Source organism: Terrapene carolina, unplaced genomic scaffold, assembly GCF_002925995.2.
Source record: "Terrapene carolina triunguis isolate 2854851 unplaced genomic scaffold, T_m_triunguis-2.0 Scaffold58, whole genome shotgun sequence".
NCBI classification, from domain to species: Eukaryota; Metazoa; Chordata; order Testudines; family Emydidae; genus Terrapene; species Terrapene triunguis.
The window spans coordinates 56795331-56820359 of NW_020664409.1; the positions used below are offsets into that span (position 1 = coordinate 56795331).

Sequence of the window (25029 nt, forward strand, 5' to 3'; positions counted from 1 at the left end):
GTGTTATGTAATGTTAAGAAAGACTATAAAAGAAAGCTTGTAATAAAGAGTCAGCTTGCAACCACATTGGTCGTGTGCTTTATCCTCCCGACGTGATCCCCACACAAACCATCCTCGGCAAATGGCACAGAGCTCCCAAGCTTGGAGAGGTTTGTTTGCTAGAATCTGAATCGCTGGATAACAGTTTCATGCAGCTCTAAAAAAAAAAAAAAATCACAGGAGAAGAAAGAGTTCTAAATCTGAAAAGACTGACAAAGATTGCAATTTTTCTCCTCTGAGATAATGGTTTGAAGCCAGAAGCAAATAAGATTGCTATTAGAAAGGCTTAATTCCCCATCTTGTAAAAGGATTAGATAATTCACTCTCTTTATGGATTCCTTACTCTGGGAAATGTATTTCCACTTTTGGTTCTACTCAGAAAGAGCTGCAGAATGTACTTATTTAAATGCACAAAGAACCACATTCATACATTTTGAAGAGGCAAATGGCACACAGAAAAGATTATTTTTCAGACCATGTCCATGTTTAACTTTTGCTCAGCAAGTGAATATTCTAGCTTTACCAACATTTATGGCTCAGAATAAAACATTGATAGCACGGAAACATATTGTCCACACACATCTTTGAAAAAATGACTGAAAAATAATGTTCTTCATTTGTAAAAGGAGAGCAGATTGCAAACAGAGTACTTTATTTCTGTGAATCAGTTACACCACTACCGTATATGCTGCAAGGCAATGTGAAACAACCCTCTTTAAAGTGTGTGTGTGTGTGTGTGTGTGTGTGTGTGTGTGTGTGTGTGCCTAAGATCAGCATCGAGCTCAGAACGTGTGTACTCTACATACCGAATAGTTCTGCTTGAAGAACCTATAGCAGCAATAACAGCACTGTCTCTTCTGCTTGAGAATTTTGCACCACCTATTTAAAAAAATTACAAATCCCTATCATAATATTATAAGTAGTAGCCAGGGGCTAAGCTGCTCATGTTACTGTGTGTATATTAATCTCCAAAATTCTGTTAAGAAACTATTGTTAACCATCTATACAATTATTTTTCTAGTCTTGCAGCTAAACATCAGAAGATCTTCCATTTGTATTAAGTGGCCTGTATTGCTTTAATCCAAATATCTTTATGATCTGTTTTATAATAGAGCTATTTCCTGAATTATGGCTTATAATGAAAATAGAAGATATGGCACTGTTTTTATTGCAACAATGAAGCATTTTGTAGAGTTACCCACTGGTGACCCAGTCTTGTGAGGTGTCAAGTGCTCTCAATGCTCTTTGACTTCACAATTCTGTACATCTATTTTTTGCCCTTATAGTTCTAAGACACTTTTCCTTATAGTTTGTTAATCTTCAATTTGTCTGTGTTAATGTGAAGGCCTTGTCTGCACTAGGAAAAGGTTTGCCAGTATAGCTATACCAGCACACCCTCCTATTGGAGATGCAGCTTATGCTGACAAAAACACTTTGCCTGTATTGCTTATACCAGTTTTCCAAATGAAATAAACTGTACTAGCAAAAGGACTTTTTATAACTGTGTTTATGGTCAGGCTTTTGCCGGCATAGCTATGTCAGTTAGTGGTATGATTTTTTTCACATTCCTGACCAACATAGTCTGATAAACTTTTAAATGTAGACCAGGCATAAGCCATTCTGCAGGCAGTATGACCATAACCTAGAACTTTGTTTCTCCCAAAAATAATCATATCATATCACTCAGTATAACTGCTGCATCAGATTTTACTAAAGTGAATTTTACTTTACTTCATTATATAAGCTATTAGAATAAACAGAGTGGGTCAACAAAATTTGCTGACATTTACACTGATGATTTCAGTGGAGTTGTTCTGGATTTACACCACAGTAACTGAGAGCAGGATTTTGGAGATGGTTTCACCAATGTAAATGAGACCAGACTGTTTTTAAAACAAAGAATAAAATAAGCTTGCCATATTATAGGCAAGTCAGTATAAGGAATGAGTAGCCTGGAGCAAAGTGAGTGGTGCGGTAAGGTTGGTTGCTAGGGAGAGGTACAAGGAAATAATGTGTGTTCTGAACACTTTTGTTCAACCTAAAATTAGAAAGCTTGGGCTTTAAAGACTTTTGTTCCATGATCTCTGCCCCATGACCTCCCTTGAGTGATGCGTGTATCTGCCTCAGGGAAATTCTAATTCAACACTGCATTGTCCGAGAGAGAGACAGCGAGAAATGGCAAATGAAAATTTAAACTATTTAAACCTACAGAAAGGAATCAGAGGAGAAAAAGAAACTCTAAATCACAGGTTTCTCATTCATAGCTAAACATCTTTGAATGTCTGTTGAAATATCATCATGGAATGTATTATGTCTTTAATGTTTTCCTTTTTTGTTGTTACGTTCATAAAACTTCAGCGCCTGTGCATCCACATAGAGCAGTAATGACACACCCAAACATGTGACACCATTTCTGACAAAATGTAGAAGAGCTTGGAATATTGCTGTGTTGATTTTGGTTTAATTTAAGAAGATACTTTATAGGATCACAGTCTCTTTTTTCACTCTTTCTATGGTACCTAAGGTATTCCATCAATCTATCCATTCTTCTAATATATTGATATAGCACCCATTAGATATTGTCAAAGAGCAGTCTAAATGATGTTGTATAAACAGCTATCCTATTAGATACTGGACACATTTGAAAACAGCATGGCTATATCTGACACTTCAAAAGAATGGAATAATGCAGAGTAGCAGGGGCTAATATTCTGGAGCTGAGTACAGCAAAAAACAATGAATTCATCTGGACTTGGCAGACAATACTGATCTATTTTTCCTTCAAATGTGACAAGTTCTGAGGAAGAGTGACAGTAAGAGAAAGGTAGCTAGTTCCATCACACAGTCTGCTATCCCCAGCATTGACACAAGCAAATGGATAACTATAAAGACTAAGGGGTAGATTTTGGGTTTGCCACAAACCTTGCAGATGGGGTAGTGTTGCAATGCACTGTCCCAAGAGCAGTGCAGAGAAAGAAACACCCGTTATGCATGCCATCTCTTTCCACTCCTGCCTTGCTCAGAGTGGGAAGTAGTCTGCTACTGGCCTGTATCAGCAAGTACAAACCCCACACAAGACAGGAAGGAGTTACGGAGTTGCTAAGGGCCCAGGCAGCTCCACCCTGCCACACCTGCAAGGCATGCACAGGCTGGAGGAGGAGCTTAAAAGGGGAGCAGAGTAGCTCACTTGCAAGCAGACAACACTCTGAGCTCCTGAGAATGAATTCTTGCTGCGTGAGGTATGGCTTTAGTGACCTGACCAACCCTACATAGAAGGGACCTGTGACTCTCTGAAGTTTAGGTACTTTATCTTTGTGTTTAATTCTTTCTTTACCCTGTGGGAACAGAGGGGACTGATAGAAAGTGATCCGGGGGACAGCTGCATAGCACCTGATCTGCTTACCAATGGACCCTGGATTGGAGCCAGGTGGAGATGATGAAGTGGTGGGGAGGGATAGCTCAGTAGTTTGAGCATTGGCCTGCTAAACCCAGGGTTGTAAATTCAATCCTTGAGGGGGCCATTTAGGGAACCGGGGTAAAAATCTGTCTGGGGAGTGGTCCTGCTTTGAGCAGGGGGTTGGACTAGATGACCTCCTGAGGTCCCTTCCAACCCTGATATTCTATGAAGTGGTCTAAGCTCCCCTACCCACTCCTAAAGTAGGACAACCATGGAGGTCTGTCCCTTGGTGGGGAACTTGCTTGGGGGAACACCTTAAAATACAAGAGTCTGTACCATAAGACCCTGATTCAAGGGGGAAGACCTGGATTGCTTGCTTAATCCCAAAGATCTCCCTGTTATGGGACTCTTTATATATATGGATTTGAAAACATGACCTGACTAGAGGGCTAAGTCACTGAAAGGACAGACCACTGCAGGGTGCGGAGAGGGAGTAAGAAAGGGGAATACCCAGGAGGAAGCCAACCTGCCACACCCCTGCCCAACCACTAGGCTGCACTATAAAATCTTGACTGGTGTGGAGAAAGTGAATAAGGAAGTTGTGGTTAGATGTTTTTTGGGGGGGCGGGTTGCCCCCTGTGTGCTGCCCCAGTCCTGTGCAGAACACTGGCATGGCAGACCTTGAGCGAACCGCCCAATGACCACAAGATCCATTAAGGGATGAAGACATCCAGCCAGGTTTATTGTTGACGAAGCACAGTACTAGTATCCCGCAGTCTCTATCGGATATCACTAATACATGTATGCCCATAACAGTGAACCAGTTCAGTGAATGGCGGGACTTTCCATTCCTCCCTAGGCCAAAGATACTCCCTCTGAGATACATCTTTATACCCCAATACAAACAAGTTAGTACTGCCCCCTGACATAGTTACTGTAGTTACTGTCCCCTGACATGGCTAGTTATTACTCATCACCTTGTACATGTTGGTTTGATTTAAACATCTCTATTACATACTGTCATTCTTACCTTATCTTTTTGGAGGGGTCAGTGTGTTCCCTGTTATCCTTGAAGAATGTTTTTGTACCATCCTTGATATCGGGATGTTCTGGTATCACTTGATATTGGGATGTGTTTGCATGAGTACTCTGTGACTAGCATTTCTAGGAACGTGTATTTCTGCAATATTAGCCCTGTTCTTGCCGGATTCGGTGAGCAAGTACTGCCTCATACCAGACCTCTAATACAAGGGCTTATGTCTCAGGCTGTCTTCCTATTACAGAAGTGTTATGTAGTCCTTCACATAACACAAGAACTAGGGATCACCCAATGGAATTAATAGGCTGCAGGTTTAAAACAAACAAAAGGAAGTACTTCTTCACACAATGCACAGTCAACCCGTGGAACTCTCTGCCAGGGGATGTTGTGAAGGCCAAAACTACAAAAGGGTTCAAAAAAGAACTAGATAAATTCCTGGAAGATATTAGCCAGGATGGGCAGGGATGCAACACCATTCTGAGTGTCCCTAGCCTCTGTTTCTGAGATGTTGGGAGTGTATGACAAAGGATGGATCACTTGATGATTGTCTGTTTTGTTCATTCCCTGGCATTGGCTGCTGTTGAAAGACAGGACACTGGGCTAGCTGAACCATTGGTCTGACCCAATATGGCCGTTTTTATGTTCTTATGTGGAGTAGTGGGCTGCCCCGGGTTCTTCCATGGGCCACAGGTAAAGTGGCATAAGCCTCGACAGGGAGCAGGGCTTATTTGGAAGCCTGAAGAAAGGGCTGAATTGAAAGGGCCCAGAGTCAGGGCTGTAGACCCTAGTGAGGGAAAATACTGTTTTATTTATTAGACTCTAATACCCCGTAAGGGGTTCATTTTGACTGTGTGACCCAGCTGGAGGGCCATGGCCTCTGACAACCAAGGTGGTTAGGTCGACAACCTACAGCGTGCCAGGAATGGGCAAAAGATTACAGTATCTCACCCAGCTGCAAGGAGGTGCTCAAGAAGTGAGTGTTTCCTTTACAAGCTGTCTCGAAGTACCATATTTTTGGGCACACTCAAGTATCAAGCACTAAACATCAAAATTTACCTAAACTGTCCTCAGAAATTCTGAGCACTAAAAAAAAGGAGGCTACTGTTTATAATCAAGACTGAGATTTTCAAAGTAGCATATCGGAAGGTGTGTGTAAATCCTTAAACTACTTTGAAAAATCTCATTCTTGGACTTTAATCCTGGTATGCTGAAGCCCTACAACGTGTATTTATTAAAATGATAATTGATTAGTTATTGTGTGCTGCTGACAGCGTGGTGATTGCTGTACCCGCACTTAGAAAAAATCTGATTCAAGAAGTTTGTAATGTAATTAAAGCAGACTGCAATTTGGAAACAAATGATACACTGGCTGACTGTTCAAACTTAAAACTAAATAGGTCTCATGGAGTGATCATTGAACGGGTCTGCAGAAGAACTTTAGATGTAAAGGAAGGATTTGAAAGAAGGGAAGATTGTACTGTAATGAACAATCCTGCTCTTGTAGAGGCAAGGGTTAGATTACAGAATAGGTCTTTTTGAAAAATCTAACTTTTATTACTGAATTCTGTAGTGTCTTTTATTCAAAGATCTCATAGGGATTTAAAATTGTCATAATAAATATGGGCTTGCACAATAACTTACCATATTCTAAATGAACATTAAATTAGTTTATGTACAGTACAAAGATAAAGTCTTTTCAGTTTTCTAGACAGTAATCAGTTGCCTTTCACCCACAATGACAAAGTTCCTCTGTCAGAGCCATAGAAAACATTCATAACAAAGATTTGAGGGATCTGAGACATGAAATTTACACTAAAATGTAGGTATTTGAAAACACAAATTATAAAAAGGACTGTATTCAGAATCTGTAATTTGTAAACACTTCCCTGATAGGAAGAAGTGTGATAGACCAGTAATATAATAATAATGCTTAACCATTATTAGATCTTGAGATCTTGGCGTCATTGTGGATAGTTCTCTGAAAACATCCACTCAATGTGCAGTGGCCATCAAAAAAGCGAACAGAATGTTGGGAATCATTAAGAAAGGGATAGATAATAAGACAGAAAATATCATTGCCTCTATATAAATCCATGGTGCGCTAGGGTGACCAGACAGCAAGTGTGAAAAATCGGGACAGAGGGGGTGGGGGGGCTAATAGGAGCCTATATAAGAAAAAGACCCAAAAATCGGGACTGTCCTTATAAAATCGGGACATCTGGTCACCCTATGGTGTGCCCACAACTTGAATGCTGTGTGCAGCTGTGGTCGCCCCATCTCAAAAAAGATATATTGGAATTGGAAAAGGTTCAGAAAAGGGCAACAAAAATTATTAGGGGTATGGAACAGATGCCATGTGAAGAGAGATTAATAAGACTGGGATTTTTCAACTTAGAAAAGAGACGACTAAGGGAGGATACGATTGAGGTCTATAAGATCATGAATTGTGTGGAGAAAGTAAATAAGAAAGTGTTAACCTGTGGAACTCCTTGCCAGATGATGTTCTGAAGGCCAAGACTATAACAGAAGCTGGGAATGGGCGATGGAATGGATCACTTGATGATTACCTGTTCTGTTAATTCCCTCTGGGGCACCTGGCATTGGCCACTGTTGGAAGACAGGATACTGGGCTAGATGATACTTTGGTCTGACCTAATACGGATGTTCTTATGTTCATTATAGAGTACTATAGTTCATACATGTACTGTACTTTGAAAACATAATTAGTTCTCACAGCAACCTTGTGACATACATAAGCTTTATTTTACAGCTGGGCAAGGTACTCGTGGGAGCTGAACAACTGTGAAAATGAGGCCATGTACTTTGGTACCTAAATATGGATTTAGATACTTAACTTTAGGCATGCATGACAGAACCAGAATTAATACTCAGAAATTCCTGTATAGCAGTCTCATACTCGGTCAACTAGACTATGATGCTTCCCTCTAAAAAACGATGTCAAGGAAACATCTCAGAAGTGTAGACTCCAGAATCCCAGATCAGGTTCTCTGTGAAGTCAGGCCTTAAAGCTAATATGAAAAATGAGGAAACTAAATCCCTCTGCAAAATACAAACAGCCTTCTGAATTTGTCTGACAAAAAAGGAAGAAGTCAAAGTTCACCCCGTGTATAAAAGAATACCATTCCCAACACTGTGTCAGAACTGGAAATTAGATTGTAACAACAATTCTCAAACTGGTGACTCGTGATGGCTGTCAGAATGGTGGTCCATGGAGAGCTGACTGGTCATATGGCGGTGGCTTTCCTCTTTCTTTCCAGCTGCTACATAACAGTAAAACACAGATTTCATAATGCATTAAATGTTTTCTTGTAACTTTTATATTGAGAGGCTTGATGAAGCTCTCCCTGGGATGCCATTTGTGCATTGGCAAACAGGATGGGGGGGTGGGAGGGGGGTTCCAGGTGATCCATGAGCCAATCTCTCTAGTAAGATGTTTACACTGAAAAAGTTTCAGAGGACCCTTGGATTGGAAGATGTTAGAAACCCCCATTTTAGAGTAGCTCAGTGACAAGGGAAGTTTTGATTCTTGTTGGCAATTGGATGTTCCATTATCAAGAGATGTTTTCTCTTATCTCAGCCTCCTTCGGCTGGGCCAGCACACTATATTCAGCTAAAGAGGCATGGATCTCATCCAATAGAAAAGGGGAACCGTAGATCTAAATTGAAGAGTGAGTTATCCCAAGTGCATATTCATAATACCCCCACTATCTAGGCCATTAACTAATTGAAAAACAAAACATAATTTAATCTCTGTGAAATCCCCCTAGTATATCCTGCCATCTTGCGAATGGAACTAAGATGAAATATTAATTCCCCATTAGTCTATCTTATTTTCCTTTTGGTTTGCAACAAGGGAACTAGAGTAGCAGTTTAATATCTGATGCTTCTTAGGGGACTGGCTCCTGTACTTGTAAGGAGATGAAATCAATAATTCTATGAGGTTTTTTCCATCTCTGACATCTATCATCGCAGGAGTTGCAATGTGACTTTTGGTAGTTGTGATATCACAGAACAATGCATTTTGGGATGTTTCTGCCACACAGGAATTGCCAGTGAGATTTCATAGAAACAATAATTTCGTATTGTATTAGCCAAAACTAATTTCTGTGCAGAATACTCCCAACAGTCTCATCTGTAGGAGTGTTTGCAACATAATTCAAGGAATAACTCAGTTTTTCTTTTAGCTTAGCTGTACACATTTGAGCAGAGGCTGCATCTCAGGCAATTGCACCTGGTCAGTTTAATATCCAACTGCACTCTGTTTTGATAACATGAATGCTCCTATTGCAGTCCATATCTTAAAGAATTTGACCCTATATTCAGAGTCTCCTATTCAGCAAAGCATTTAAGCATGCACTTAACTTTAAACATGCAAATAATTTAATTGATTTAAGTGCTTTGCTGAATCAGGGCTATAGTGTGGAGTTATGTGTCACCTCCATGGTTGTGGTGATTAATTTTTCACTTTGTAGGGTAATTTTATATGATAAGATTAAAAAAAAAAGTCTTGCTTGAAGTAATCACGTACAATTTTAGTATGTCACTCAATGCCGAGAGAATAATTAGCACTGTAGAGAAGAGGGCACCTATATGCAAATATATTTTCAGCATTTCAGCAATATTATATACTGTGTAAGTGTCAGAAACATTTATAGAAAGTATCACCTTTTCAGAAGATAGGAAGTCAAAAGAAATATTTTCGTAATTGGATTTTAAAAGGAAACTCATTTCTCTCGTTGTTTACATTAATCACTGCCATTTTTCAAATACTGAAAAATTTAGATTATTTATTTTATTTTTAGGAGTGTGAAAAGAAGTTTTTCAAAGTGGTGGATAAAAAGGTGCTCTAATTACAACCTTGGACTTAATGTTTTGAATTGGTCTTTCCTTCCTCTGATGTGGACATGGGGGATTTTGATAGAAGTGTTTCAATGAGGGAATGTAGCTAACATTTTAACTTCTGGTTTTATATCACCTTATTTTCTAAATGTGCAGGGGGGGCTGTATTGCACTGATTCACCTTCATGCCTGTTCGTACTCATGTATCTAGTGTAACTCTATCAGGCCTGATCTTGTAGTCCTTATTCAGGCAAACCTTGATCCTGGAATCCATGGAACTTTTTCTTGAGTAAGTACTGCAGGACTGGGCCCTTAGCTGTACATAATCTGAGAAGTAATAATTCTTGTATACTTATACAAATTGCTGTATACGCTGCAGTTCAGAATTTTTTACAACTTCTCAATACATTCTTTGGGCCAAATCCTGCCCTGGTTTACACCATCTGCAGTTGCTCAGCTGCATCCGCATAGGGGCTCCATAGGAGTTAAGCTTAACACAGCAGTTTGGCATAGCAATAACACTGTAATTTCTGCACAGAAATCTCCAGGCTGGCCAGGGGATGTAGCCATAGAGAATAGGGACTCCCACTCCTTCTTGCCTCCAGGCTAACTTCCAGAACCCTTCCTCTGCTGGGTTCCAGGAGAAGCAGGGGAGATGGTAACACCAGGTTGGTATCCTCTGGTTCTGGATAGATAAAGATTAGAGTAAGATGCTTAAGGAATGCCTCCCCCGCCTCGCCGCCACATGCTTTAGCAGAGACAACAGCTGGGCCCAAGGAAATGGTATTGCGTGCCTAGATACAGTAAAAGTATCTGCATTTTTCTCTCTAGGAGACCCAAATGCAGATGATTTCATGAAACTATACCAATCACTTCTACTGTAGGAGATCACTGTTCAGATAGTGTGGATATGGAAAAATATTGGATATTAGGAATCAAGTGTTGACCCACATTAAAGAAAATAACATGTAACACTAGAGGGCAGCCAGCTATTTCAGAAAGGTCTTGTTACCTGAATTAGATTTAAAGGAACACACAGTCAGATAACCAGAATTTTCAGAAGTATTTACTAGTTTTGGGTTCCTCACTTTCTGGATGTTTTGCAGACAAGAGGCCTGATTTTCCATTGCCCTGCACCCATGTCATCATTTACATCAGTGCAGAGGGATTGTAAAATGCTATCAAATCAGACTGGTACTATTTTATATCCTCTTTGCACTGGTGTAAAAGACTATGCAAGATGAAGGGCAAAGGAGAATCAGGGCTTAAGATACCTATTCTAAAGAGTTTTTACCCTGAGTTCTGTGTGGAATCAGAGTCAGTGGAACTGCATTCAAAATCAAGGATCTGTGCACGCCAATGCCTCTGCAGTATCAGATCCTAAAGAATTAACAGAATTCTCAGGAAATAGGAATTACTACAGCCCTAGAATTAGGGGCCCAGATCTTTGCTCTGATCAGCCTACCTGATTTAGGAGCCTAAGTCTCATTGAAAGTCATTGGAACGTAGGCTCCTAAGTACCTAAGTCACTTCTGAAAGTGAGACATAGGGCCAGATTTTCAAAAGTGAGACATAGGGCTTGTGGGGTTTTCAAAAGTGCTTAGGTGTCCAACTCCTATTTAAATCAATGGCAGGTAGACACCTAGGCTTTTGAAAAATAATAATAATAAAAAAAAACACATTAGGCACCTATCTGCATCTTTAGGTGTCTAAATGCTATTAAACATCATGCTCTCAGATTCCTATCAGTTAGGCATTGCAATGCTGAGTGGAGAAATGCCTAAATAGCTTTAAAAATGTGGGTCATAGTGATTACCCTTATGTGATTCCAGCAGGGAAGGAGAGGGATGGACAGGCTGGTTTTCTTTTTTTAATTAAAAAAAAAGAAACCAACTAAGTGAAGTTGGGGACCCAGGACATCTTTCACTTCTGGTTCCTGGTGGGTGGATAGCCTCCTGATCAGAGTGCATGACTAAAGTATGTGTGGATGGTGAGTGTCAGTTTTTGATGCAAAGAGAGCTGATGCTTTTGTTGATGGATCAATCTTTTCCCTGATTATTGTTGGGAAGGCATGCTTCTTCCTGGCTGAGCACCATCACAAAAGTGGTGCTCTTCAGCATCTTTGAACTTGTTCCTAGTTGACTGCCAGTCCTGGAAGAGCTGCCCTCTAAGTTAGGACAGGAGAGTCACTTGAGCATGCTTAGTACCTTCTCCTGTGTCAGTAACCAGAGTCTTATTACCATTTAGTACAGTCCTGCAGGATGGATTCATACATGGTTAGATTAAGGCATAGATAACCTAGGCACATGGCTAGCTGGAGTGGAGGAGGGATAGCGTGAGTGGCGTTGTGACCCTGTGCGCCAGATCACAATGCCACTCCCTCAAATTTGGTCTTGCTGCCATCCCCATCCCCTGTCATGATGGAGGGGAGGCAGGGCCAAATCTGAATGGCTAGCAGGGCACCAGCACTGCTCCCCCATGCTGCTGCCATGGGTCTGGCTCCTGCAACAGTACCTAAACCAGAGGACTAGCCAGAACTTCACCCCCCATCATCCAGGGAGGTGAACAGGAAGCGTCAGTGAGTGCCTGCATGGGGGAGCCAGCCGGGAAAGGGGCAGTGTGCACGAGGGAGTTAATAGGGCAGCATCCATGCAGCAGGAGCCAATTACTTACTGACCTGGATAGGAGAGGGTTAACTAAGCAACATCCAGTGATGAGTTAATTGTTCCAGTGAGTTAGAATGTTGTAGTTCATAGAATCTGCTAAATGCATTCAATTTAAATTTGTTTTTTAATATTCTCCATGTTCTAATAAACAATCACTATTTAAAATGAACTATAGGTAATTGACATTTATATGAGATTAAGTGCTGCTAATCAATACCCAAGGATGAAAACAAGACTCAGGGTTCAGAGGAGCCTGAAGAGGGCCAGTGGGACTCATCTAAGCATTTGATTAGAAACATAAGCAAGAAGGGCATTTATTCCTAAAAAGTGCTGCTGAGACACTGATTGCAGTCTGTAGATGTAAAGAAGAAAGCATAGGGAACTGAAAAAAGAAGGTGCTTTTACACACATTTTCTCTTCTGTAAAAGTATAACTGAAAATATGCAGTGGCGTTGTAACCATGTCTGTCCCAGGATATTAGAGAGACAAAGTGGGTGAGGAAATATCTTTTACTGGATCAATTTCTGTTGGTAGAGAGACAAACTTTCAAGCTCTCACCCACCTTGTCTCTCTAATACATATAGAGAGATGCTTTAATTGGTTTAAATGGGTTATAAAAATAACAAATTCACATTAAGCACTTAGTAGCATATCAAGACAGCTAGAGGATATCTCCATTGGACCCATAAATATTAGCACAAGTCTTACAAAATTATGTACGGTAAGTTTCAGTTGAATCTTTCCCCACGGTCGGTTTCTTTTATTAAACATTTGGGTATATGTGCTAGATGGGGCTACTCTGTAGTGTTCCCTTTAGGGACATGCATTGCAGGCATTCCCTGCTTTAATCCACAAGTTTTGGCTGCCTGCTTGAAGCCGGGTGGGCTGTGCCATCAGTTTGGCATCAATCTCTAACCAGTCAAGTAACAAAATAATAAATTCTTAATTTGGCTTTCTGTGCCTTTAATAAAGAAACAAAAAACTCAAAGGAAAGCACTTAGTGGTGGTGCTTGAAGGCAAGGCTCTGACCTTGCCCCTGGGTTCTGGGTTAGCACCGAGGAGCTCCTCTTCTGTCCCACATTCACTCAGAACTGCCCCCCCGAGAAGGCTCCTCAGTTGGCCAGCTAGCTCCCAATTGTCAGTGTCTCCTCCTGGCCCTTCGAGGCTTTGGAGGACTAAGTCTTGTTGGTAGGCAGTCTGAACAGGTTTTCCTTGCACAGAGGTGTCAGGGCACCGAGAGCACAAGCAGGGGGCAGAGAAGGCCTGATAGACCCATCACAGAATGCTATAATGTTGTGGGTAATGAAAGTTTGCATGTTTGAATCATAAATATCTATTTTCTAGCTAACCTTGTCCTTTTAATATTTGGAATGTTAGGTGATTGGATATGGCCAGGAATAAACTACCTCAGTCTCATAGCCACAGGTCAATTCAGAAAGAACAATTCAGAAATCTATATTATATAATGTTTACATACATGTTTTTCTTCATTTAGACTGCAAGGAGATAACTTGGCAGAAACAGCAGAGGATGTCTCACTAGTGTCTCAGACGACCGAGCAAGCGGCATCAGATTCCAATGGTAAGTTATACAATATATGTGCCGCTGCCCGTTACAGCAAAACATAATAGCGAAGAAATAGTGGGGTCAAATAATATATTGTAGTAAAAAAAAAAAACCTAAATACATTTAGATTTAAACTCCACACCAAAGAGTGCTTGTCCAGCACTGATCACCCTTGACAATAAAAATGAGTTGTGCAATAACTCAAAAGAGCAGTAGTGCATCGAGATCATGCTAATCAGCAGGCAACCTACATTTTCCTCCAAAGAGAAATCCTGCCTCCAACTGTCTCAGAAATCCTGCCTCCTCTAATTCCCACACCAACATATGGGCTTTGTGATGTGCCCGGGGCAAGTTTGGGCCGGGATGGGGAAAATGCCTGTGGAAATGGGCCTTCTTGTGAATGTTCTGCCAGCAGGCCTCTCACTTTCATACCAAAGGGGGTCTAGCTCGATCTCAGCTACAGCAGTTATGTCATGGGGAAGGAGGTAGCCTCTCAGATTGCAACAGTTTTGGGTACAAAATGTCTAGATGTAAACAACTTTGAAGTGGATCTTTTTGGATTTTATCAGTGACCCACCAGTTAAGCCATTTTTGAGCCTGGAAATAAAAACAAAAACTGAACTACTGTGGACTGTAACAAATCTACTTTAATTTATTTCACTTTTCAGAGTAGCAGCCGTGTTAGTCTGTATCCGCAAAAAGAACAGGAGTACTTGTGGCACCTTAGAGACTAACAAATTTATTAGAGCATAAGCTTTCGTGGGCTACTGAATGTCTGCCCTCCTGTATAATGTCTGCCCTCCTGGAGAGAATAACCTAAACCTAAATCTTCTGCTGGTATTTGGATAGTCTTAAATTATTGCTCCATTCCTCACCCTCATTTTACAAACAGTGAGTGTCAGTGTTTGTAACTGAGTATGTGTCACTAAATAGAAAATTAAGCTTTTGTTTGGAGGTTAGCCCTCCTCCTCCCCTCCCAAACACCCTTGTCCCAACAATAATGCACTCTGCCATGCTGTCGCAGAAGGATATCTCCATCGGACCCATAAGTATTACAATATTATCTACAGTAGATTTCAGTTGAGTCTTTCCCCAAAGTCAGTTTCTTTTATTGAACATTTTGGAAGGTGTGCCAGGTGGGGCTACTCTGTAGTGCCCCTTCGGGGCCATGCATAGTGCTAGCAGCAGAAGGTGGGCAACATGGACTTTAGTAGCTCAGTCAGTGGTTATGGGTCTATTATAGGAGAGGGTGGATGAGGTTCTGTGGCTTGCAACATGCAGGAGGTCAGACTAGATGATCATATTGGTTCCTTCTGGCCTTAAAGTCTATGACAAAACACTCCTGCTATGTGATGGAGACTCCTGCATCTGATGGGCATTTGGAGGAATTTAGGACATCCCCAAATCCTGTGCTTCCTCCCCAAGGATACTTAAAAAAGAGGAGGGAGCAGGTTTCCTCAGTAGTAGGCAGGCAAGTGGGGCAGGGACCCCAACCTTACCCCACACACATCTGCCTCTTATGGCTGAGGAGCTGCACACTAACAACCCGCTACCCAGATAGACAAAAAAATATAGCCTCCAGGGAAGAGGAGAGATGGCAGCAGTGATGTACTGCCAAAATTTTAACAAGGGGCTCTCTCAGAAATGTTCTGCCTCATGTGGCATTCCCTGGGCAAAATATTCCCTTCTGAATTTTTTTTCTTAAAGTGTTAACGAGCAATATATTTTGATTGAAAAATGACCCTTTCATAAGTAGGCACAATCCAGAAATAGGCATGAAACTCATAGCTGCCTAGCCGATCAATCTTTACTATATTTAGAGTACAGTCTGATTTCTGTATATCTTATATTTCCCTGCAGTCGGTATTGCATATGTGGTGATAATCATCTCCAAACAGTAGAAAAATCTTTTAAATACTGTTGGAAAACTCCTGTAATACCAAGCACAGCTATTCTATTACATTTCCAATTTTAGTTACGTCCTATGAGAATGCATCATAAGATAAACCTTTCTGCTAGTTTTTTTTTTTTTAAATCAGGCTTGTCCAATGTAATTTGAGTTTATTTTCTGTTCTTAGTTATCATTACTAATCATGCTGTACTCCCTGCTGAGAGAAGATTTATATACTGAGAAATGCTGATAACCGTTGGTTCAGAATACACAAGCACAGTGCTGATGCTTAGCAAAATTAAAGTGCATGCCTCTGTTTTTGGATAGTGATCTGCTACTTAGTTAGTGGGCATGATAAGTTATTAGATCTGGACTACGTCTCTTGTGCATTTTAGAATGTATTGGGTTCAGAATTACTTAGCTAAATATCTGGTCTAGCAACCCATATTCATGAGTAATCCTGGACCATGCAATTCAGCCAACTGAAGTCAATGTGATGATTCGTGACAGGATTGCTTATGTGAGTAAAAGCTGCAGCATCAGGCACTAAACTAGGTTCACTGAAAATTCAGGGCCTAATTTTGATTTCTACTATGTGGGTTTTACATTAGTGTAACCCTGTTGAATTAAATGGATTCATGTCTGATCTAATCTCATGTTAATGATAGAGTAGAATCAGACCCTCAGTATTAAGATTTTAGAATACAAGGCTTTTGTAATTTGTTATAAATCAACTCTTTTATTTGCATGGTACCATATATCTTCACTAAAAATGATAAGCAGAGGAATTTAATAGCTCAGTACCAAATACTGCTCATAGCAAACAGCCTGAGTGTCCCTAGGTTATGTTACAGGAATTTCTATGGAGGTTAGGGATGGGGAGAAGCAGATCCCCCACACAGGTCTGTCCTGTCCCTTACCATGGATTCACTACCCCAGCCTCTGCTTTTTTCTTCGAATGTACCCAGCTGGGGTCCACGGTGGTAAAGACACTCTGCAAAGCATCCCTCATCTGCCCTGCAGCAGGACCACATGAGTCCCATTGCTTTCACAACACTATCTGCTATTGGGGGAGCAATATTCCATTCCCCGTCCCCAGCCTGCGATTTTTCAACTTAAATACTGAGGAATACTTGCTGCAGCAATTTACAGCATTCACTTAACAACTAACTGCTCCTGGCCCCTTCATGTAAAGAACCTCACCTTACTCTTCAAGAAGCCTCCATGAAACCAGGGAGAACAGGCCCTAAATGTGCAAAGTGTAATGAAAAATATTATATTGAATTGAAACATATCTTTGCAGTCAGTGCATGCTTTCACGGGGAATCAAATACAAAAGTTGTACTAGAGAACAAATTGCTAATGCGAAAGAAATAAAGAGCATGAACTGTTATGGGCAGCATCTAGTGCTAAAAACATTGCTGCAGTTGATACAAGTATAATGTAAAATGAGATTCTTCATGATATGGAACTTAGCTGCATAAATGTCCAAGGTACAGGAGGGAATTTGGTAATTTTAACTGAAAGACTCTGAAAAGAACAAAAATAATACATACTGTGTATAGCAACATTTATATGTAGTATTTATAGGTTTATTGTGTTAGGGGTACAGATTATGTTGTGTGATATAGTGTAATTAGTGAGTTTAATCAACTTTAGCTGTCTATTATACAAAGAATTCTTTGTTGTGAAAATTACAATTCCCTGTTCATATAAATTATTGGTTTCTATTTTCTTCTCTATGTAATTAACCAACAAATGATTTCTAACTAGGAGTGTTTAAAAAGGCTATAATGAATGTTCCATAAACTCTTTTCCTGTAAGCAGTAGATATTAAAAATTTCCAGGTTGGCATTCTGATGTATTGGAAAAAGTATTTAAATGAGGGATGTTAATTATTAGCATAAGTAGGATAGCTGTGCTTCGTTTTAAACATGTGCATACTATTTCATCTGAGACTGTTAGGGCCAAATTCAGGGCTGAAATTAATGAAGAAGAGAGGAGTATGTGGGATATAAGTCCATGCAGAATTCAGCCTATAATTTAATTTCGAACGACACTTGTGTCTTAATGGAAAACAATTCTTATACTTTGAGGTTGCTGAATGTTGCCCTCTAAGACTGCTAGCACTTCTGTTTTCCCAGGATGTTTTGTTTTAACAGCATTCCAGTGGGAGTCTAAATTGGTTTAATTAAATTAAAGCTGCTTAACTGTGCTACTGTACACACTAAAGGACAAGCAGGATTTTGTTTTAATAGTTAAACTAATAATAAAAATAATAAGCTACAGACATCTTGGCAGCTGTACTTAGTTATTTGTCACCCTAATCCATTTAGAAATACTCTCCCACATTCTACCAAGCCATTATTCATGCACAGTAACAGAGCTCAAACCTAGACACGCATTAAAATCTATACAAAGTACACCTCTACCCCGATATAACACGACCTGCTATAACACAAATTTGGATATAACGCGGTAAAGCAGCACTCCAGGGGGGCGGGGCTGCGCGCTCCGGCAGATCAAAGCAAGTTCGATATAACACGGTTTCACCTATAATGCGGTAAGATTTTTTGGCTCCCAAGGACAGTGTTATATCGGGGTAGAGGTGTATAACTTCTGTAGTCACATTTACTATCCTGGCAGTTAATTTACAGGTTTTATTTTCTGATTTTTCTATGAGATTAATTATGCTCTAATTAATTAGATGAATGTGCATTACTTTTCTACCTTTTTGGAACAGCTTCAGTGCCTGGGGCGGAAACACTGATGGAGGATGCTGATGAATTTGAGAGTGCATCTCAAATAACAGGACCTGTAAGTATCTTCATTTACAGATGTGCCAATCTGCCAAAACAAGCTGTTGAAATAAGACTTCATATAAAGCTGAAGGGTATACATGAAAAATAATACCCAAATGACGAATTCTGTGGTAATGTTGGTTCCTTCAGTGGGGCAGGGGAGGTATTACCTTGAAACTATTTTTGTTTCCTGCACACTTGGAACCATACACGTCTCAATGGCAACATAGTTCCTATTGAGAGCAGTGGAAGTTCCACACATGGATCCAAAGCATTGTATGCAACTCTGCTATTAAAGAAGATCAAAAAACTATTTCACTAGCTTGGTAGTTTTTGCTTTATGCTCTATTGATGACAATAAATTAATCTAATTCTAAATTTAGTTATGAAATTTGCATTTAACCTCTCTCGGACAATTTAGGCCATTTGATATTGGGTGCTAGGAAACCAATAGAAAAGTGAAAGAGGTACTTGTTTAAAGTATCTGATTAATTTTTTTTAAATGATTAAATGTTAACTCTGATAAAATTTGAAACAAAGTTCTTATTTTGGAATGCAGTAGAATGTTATAAAGGTTGTAGAAAATATAGTTAGAGCAAAAACTATTTGAAGTCCAAAGTGGCCATGTGTAAAGACTGAGAGTAGAGTATATGCCCAAGTAAACTACTATTTCTCAAGCAAACAAAACAGAAACTAAACTAAAAAGTAAACAACTGCCTCCTACTGGTGAAGTTTAGAAACTTACTTCATAATATACTAGCATGAAGCTTAATTAAGTAATAAGTGCTGCTCAGATACAGGAATTCTATTTTGTTATCTCCCTTAAATGCAGATAAGGTTTAATGAATCCCTTTCTCCAAAGTGAAAAGTAAGCCAATCCAGTTGTTGTTTGAGCTAAGGAAAGAAGGGCCCTATTGCTAAGAATTAACATATCTGAGGTCTATGATCATACAACCACTTAAATACTAATAATACTAAATAATATTTAGCTCTTACAGTGCCTTACATCCAATGATGTCAGAGCAATTCACAGACTTGAACTGATTTTAAGCCTCACAACACCTGTGTAAGATAGATAGGAACAGAGATGTATTGCCAAAGGAATAGGAGAATTTTGTGGGTTGGCTTGAGGCTCCTGTTAATTTACCCGGTTATGCTCTTCTTCACATAGAGCTAACAGCAAGCACTGTAATACATTCACTTTCTATTTTTTCCTATTGAATCGAAAACCATGACTCACTTTTAATTTTTCCACCTTGGCAAAAATTATAGCGGGCGGTGAGGAGGACAGGTTTCCATGGCCAGCATTTTTTTAAATTTAATTTAATGAAGGAGGGAAGAGGCTGGTGCCCCCTGCTGGTCGCTCTGGGAATTAGCTCTTGCCCACTGCGGAGCACCCTCAACGCGTGGTAGCTCGCCCGTTATCTCCGTTCTGCTGTTCTGGGACCCGCGTTGCTCCCTGCTCGGCGGTGTCCTCTTCAGGACAGTCTTCATCCACTTCAGGACACTGCCCTCCGGCAGTGCCCACTACTCTGGTCTCACCCCATTCCGCGGGGGCGTTGTTAACAACAATCCTTCTGTTTGCCCCTGCCTCAGTGGCCAGCCACGACCCTAGAGTCTAGCCCTAGTCTTAGGGGCGGGTCGCGGTCTGTCTCAGCCCCTCTCCTCGGTGGCCAGGGGCAATGCTAGGGTGGAAGGGGGGGACCCAGGCCCACCTGCTACTCTGGGTCCCGACCCAGGGATCCTCTAGTGGCGGCTTACCTCTGTCATCCTCTTCTCTGCTCTTGCCCACTTAGCTTCCGTGGGCCACTTCCCCTTTGGCCCTATGCACCTTCTCGACCCCTTCTAGCAAGGGCCGCCGCCTGGCAGGTATCCAGGCCGGAGCCCTGCTCCTCTTCCCCAAGCCTGCCCAGCACTGCTCTGTCCAAGGTGCTGCTCCTTAGCTCAGGAGCTAGTCCTTCTTCCTCACTAGTCAGGGATTGACTGACTTCGCTTCTGCTAGGCAGCCTTTATATAGGGCCCGGCCCTGATTGGCTGCCTCTTTCCCTGCCCTGATTGGCTCTCCCCAGGCCTTGGCTGATTGGCTGCTGGTCTGTGCAGCCTCTCGGGCCTGGTTCAGCCCGTCTCAGGGGTGGGGCACAGCTCCACCACACTCCCCCAAAAACTTCCTTTTGGTAAGTTACTCACTGTGACAGTTCTTTATTGGAACAATATGGTGATAATGCTTACCAGGGGTGTTGAGGACAAATATGTACATTAAATAATGTAAGGCACTTAGATACTTATAGGATCCCCTTCACCATAGTATAGGGTTGCCAGCTTGGTAGTATTTAAAAACCAGACACTCCAGCAGGAGTGCCGGAACCTCCCCTGCCCTGCCTCTTTTCCCCAAGGCACCACCCCTCTCTTGCCCAAAGCCAGTAGATCTGACCGGACACTGTGAGGTCCCCTTTTCAACCGGACTTTCCGGTCGAAAAACGGGCACTTGCCCACCCTACCATAGTACCTAAGATAGATTAATAAGAGAGGATAAAAAATATACAGTAACTTCAAAATCATCTATTCAAAATATACACACTGATTTATTTCCACATAAATAACCTCAAAACACTTATACATATAATGTAAAAGCTGAGGGGGGAAGAGAACAGTAACTATATTAATCAAAGACTTCCCAGAAATGGAACCATTTTTTCCATTATAGTCACACAGTTGGATATCCACACGCACAAGAGTGGCTAAATCTGCTAATCCAGTTCCACTCTTGCCGAATTTAATGCTAAGAATATCTTCAAATGCAGTAATATGACTCTTTTGGCATTTAAACTGGTCTTTAGCAGAAATTTCTCTGGAGCCTTATTTGTATTTGACAAGTTTGTTTTAATTCCTACTTCCCTAATAAGAATGACCTGTTGTGGGACAAATCAACCAACATTAGGAAAGAAGGGTCTTTAGGCAAAGAGTGGGAACTGAAAGGAGAGCTAAAGGAGTTCTTTTTCAATATCCACAACTTGGAACCCACACTTCAGCCTTTTGCTTTGGACTTGCCTAAAGCAATGCCCATGCCTGTACTTTGAAAATCTTGGGGTAGGTCTCAGCTGGTATAAATTGTCATAGCTCCATTGAATACAATTTACACCATCTGAAAAACTACCTCATTATGTTTTTGTTGGACCCTTAAAGGGATAGGATAAATTATACATTTACATTTCTGTTTTACAATAAAGAACATGACAAACTAACTTTCTAACAAGCTAGTAATAAACTATTATTATTAATGTTTTAGGTTTCCATCCCTAATGAATCTTCTAAGAGTCAAACATGAAGTACTCTGTTTAGTCTGTCAAGACTGCTGTATGTCAAAACTGGAAAGGGCATATTGTCAAGTGAGATATCTAAAGATTACTGGTCTCTCTCCTTCTCTTTGCTGTAGAATTTTACCTAATATCCAATCACCAGAAAACAAACAAGAAAGTTACTAAGTTACCCCAATCTCTGAATTTCCCAATGCATCCCATATTTTGTCTATCTGTTGGGGCTCAGTCTTGCAAACATTCACTTCTGGTGATAGGACGTGTAACTGAGAATAGTCAATATAAGACTAGTGTGACTTCAGTAGGGCTGCTCACAGTAGTAAGTATTCCCAATAATAACTGTTTGTGGGACTATAAACTTTTGGGGGACAGATGGACTTTATTTTATCTACTGTACAACATTAAACACACTGGTGCTAAGCAAATAATAAATACTAGTGACAAGTAAATTGATGTATTTTAAGCAATAACGTGATCTTCTCACCATTCCAGTTTTCTGCTGTTGTACCTAAACTAAAATTGAATTTATTTAAAATATGCTTAGTGATCTTTCCCAGTTTATGACCTCAGCTGGAAATTCTCATTCCTGACCTCTTTCTAACACAGCTTGTATATACATTTCATATAAGAAAGATACCAAGGTGAAATGCTTGGCTTTTGCTTATGTAATTTTGCAGTGAGACAGGTTTTTGGTTTTTTTACTCAAGATAACAAAATTCTGCAAAAATATTTCACCTGGCAAACTTTAATTCTAGCTCACTGACTTTTTTTTAATCTAGAAATTAAAAAATATCAGATGACATGTACTGATATAAAATGGGGCACATGAACTGGACAGTTAACACCATATAATATGGTAGTTACTTTTTGTTTCAGAACCTGGAACAAGCAGGGCTTGTGATTATTTTTGTTTTTCTTGCAACTCTTTGTACTCACTCAACTCTATCTTGCATGCTGACATAAAAACATTTTTTCTTTTCAAAAAAATGCTTGTGAGTTAACCCAATTCAAGTGTAACAAATGAAAAGAAAGTCATCCAACTGCAAAAGGCAGTTTTTTGCCATTTATTTCTTACTGTGAAAACAAATACCCAATAAATTGTTTTATAGAGGTTTATTGCTTTAAATATTTTTTTCTCCCATTTGCTCTTTTAGTTTATTGAAAACACACACACACACACACACACACACACACACACACACACACACTAGATTTTGTTATGGTATGTATAAAAAATCCTTAATGGTAATTAAATTTGTGGAACTATTTGAGGCTTGATTGTACTAGGAAAAATTAAAAGTTTAACACTTTGATGTGCATTAAATAGGACTACCGTATATACTCTATCATAAGCCGGTTCATTTATAAGCCAACCCCCCCAAGATGGATAAGTAAAAATGGAAAATTTTTATAACCTGTTCATAAGCCAACCCTATAATTCAGGGGTCAGCAAACTTTGGCTCCTGGGCCATCAGGATAAGCCACTGGTGGTCCGAGATAGTTTGTTTACCTTCCGCAGCCACGGAGGTTAAACAAAGTGTCCCGGCGCACCAGCTGCTTACCCTGACGGGCCGGGCAGCAACTGGTGGCTGTGCTGCCTCTCCTTGCTCCCTCTGTTGGGGGGAGGGGCTGTGTCCCACCTCTCCCTCTCTATACCCGTTCATAAGCCGACCCCCGTCTCCGGTGCTTCCCTTTTTTACTAAAAAAATTCGGCTTATGAATAAGTATATACAGTATTTCCAATGCTATATAACTTAATTTGATTGCAAATACTTTGCTATTCTTTTCCACTATTTTCTCATGAGGCTCAGTTTCCAAAAACACTTAAACATGAACCTCATTTTAGGCATGTTAATAGTCCCAACTACTCATGTGCTCAATGTTCAGTACTTTAACATAATGCTTAAACCCTTCGCTGGATTGGGTCAGCATCGAACTGGATTGGGGCCTAAAATAAGAACTATTCTTAGGTCCTGATCCTGCACTGCTAATAGCAGTGGCACATCCCTGCACCTGTGTGAACTGAAAGGACTATTATTTATGTAGCACCATCAGTGTACTAAGACCAACTTTTACAAACCTGAGTACCTGCTGAAACCAACAAGGGCTTCAAATGCTTCACACCTCTGAAAATTAATTCTCTTTCGTAGGTGACTAAACATGGATTTAACTGACAAACTTTAAGCACTCAAATCTGAATTTTGGCTTTAACATTTCAATCTCTGTGTCAAATCTAATTAATATTATTACACAAAACAATTACATGGCTAATACGTCCATCAGCTATTATAGTATCACTTCATTTCTGTTAGATACTGTAAGACACAGTCAAGGTACAAAACAAAAATGATCCATTAATAATAATATAGCTAGTACGTAGTCAACCATTTGATGTGAAGTTTTTATATACAATGGCTCTGATTCTATATATACTCATGTGGGTGTTTGCAGGATAGGATTCTAAGGGCATTGGGTTTTGGAGAGTGTCTCTAGGAGAATGTGTATGAGATATTGACTGATTGGTAAGATTGGAAGTCCCACCGGTCTCCAAAAGCTTTCAAATGCTTTACTTTTATTTTCTTAAAACCTGGACAAACTCTTTTTTGTTTTTCCTTCATAAAAGCGTTGTGCCCAAACTGGACCTGTTCAAACAACTCTGTGAATTTTCCTGCTTAAAAAAATAAGCAATGGGGCAGTTTCATCTTCCTTAATGGAATAGTGCTATGATTTTGTATTTTTTCAGATGTTTGCTTCAAAATTGTCATGTCATATTACAAAAGGTCAGAGAAAAGACATATTTAAAGTCTCTAAAGTTCATCCTTCAGTTGAACACTTTGACCTAAGCTCTGTGGCCAGAGAGTGAAATGGACAGATTTTTCTAACAATGGTGTCTCTTGTTATAGTCACGTTTTGCTGAATATGGATACCATTTCTTGGCAGTGACACTGAATTTAATTAAGTTGCTTACTCCATGTGCTGACTCTTGTTCTGCTCAAAGCAGAGAAAGCAAAGAGAAACCAGACTCTGGAACATCTGCCTCTTTCACACCTCTGCCTTCACCATTCAATGAGTTATATGGGAAACACCATGATTAAAACTTAAACATTTGCCTATTTCTCACTTACGCATTTGCCAAACATTGGCAAAAATGAAGATGTTTGTACACCAATGCGAGGAGCCTAAGAAACAAAATGGAGGAACTAGAGTTACTGGTGCAGGAAGTGAAACCAGATATTATAGGGATAACAGAAACATGGTGGAATAGTAGTCAGGACTGGGGTACAGGTATTGAAGGGTATGTGCTGTTTAGAAAAGACAGAAATAAAGGCAAATATGGTGGAGTAGCATTTGTGACAAAGTTCCTCCTCTATCTTGGTGGGTCCTGCGCTTATTGGCGGATTTTCTTGCCTCAGAGATTCACCATGTGGGTTGGGGAACAGCCCAGAGCCCTTCCCC

General features: G+C 40.3%; 1 protein-coding gene across 1 annotated transcript in view; it reads left to right on the forward strand.

Moving 5' to 3' along the window:
* The window catches only part of CUNH8orf34 (chromosome unknown C8orf34 homolog), a 270042-nt gene that overhangs the window by 199548 nt on the left and 45465 nt on the right, over positions 1–25029 (forward strand). Inside the window, exons 9-10 of the mRNA XM_026647343.1 lie at positions 13497–13582; positions 18202–18275. Of these exons, the coding sequence (XP_026503128.1) occupies positions 13497–13582; positions 18202–18275 (160 nt within the window). The remainder of the gene's footprint in view (positions 1–13496; positions 13583–18201; positions 18276–25029) is intronic.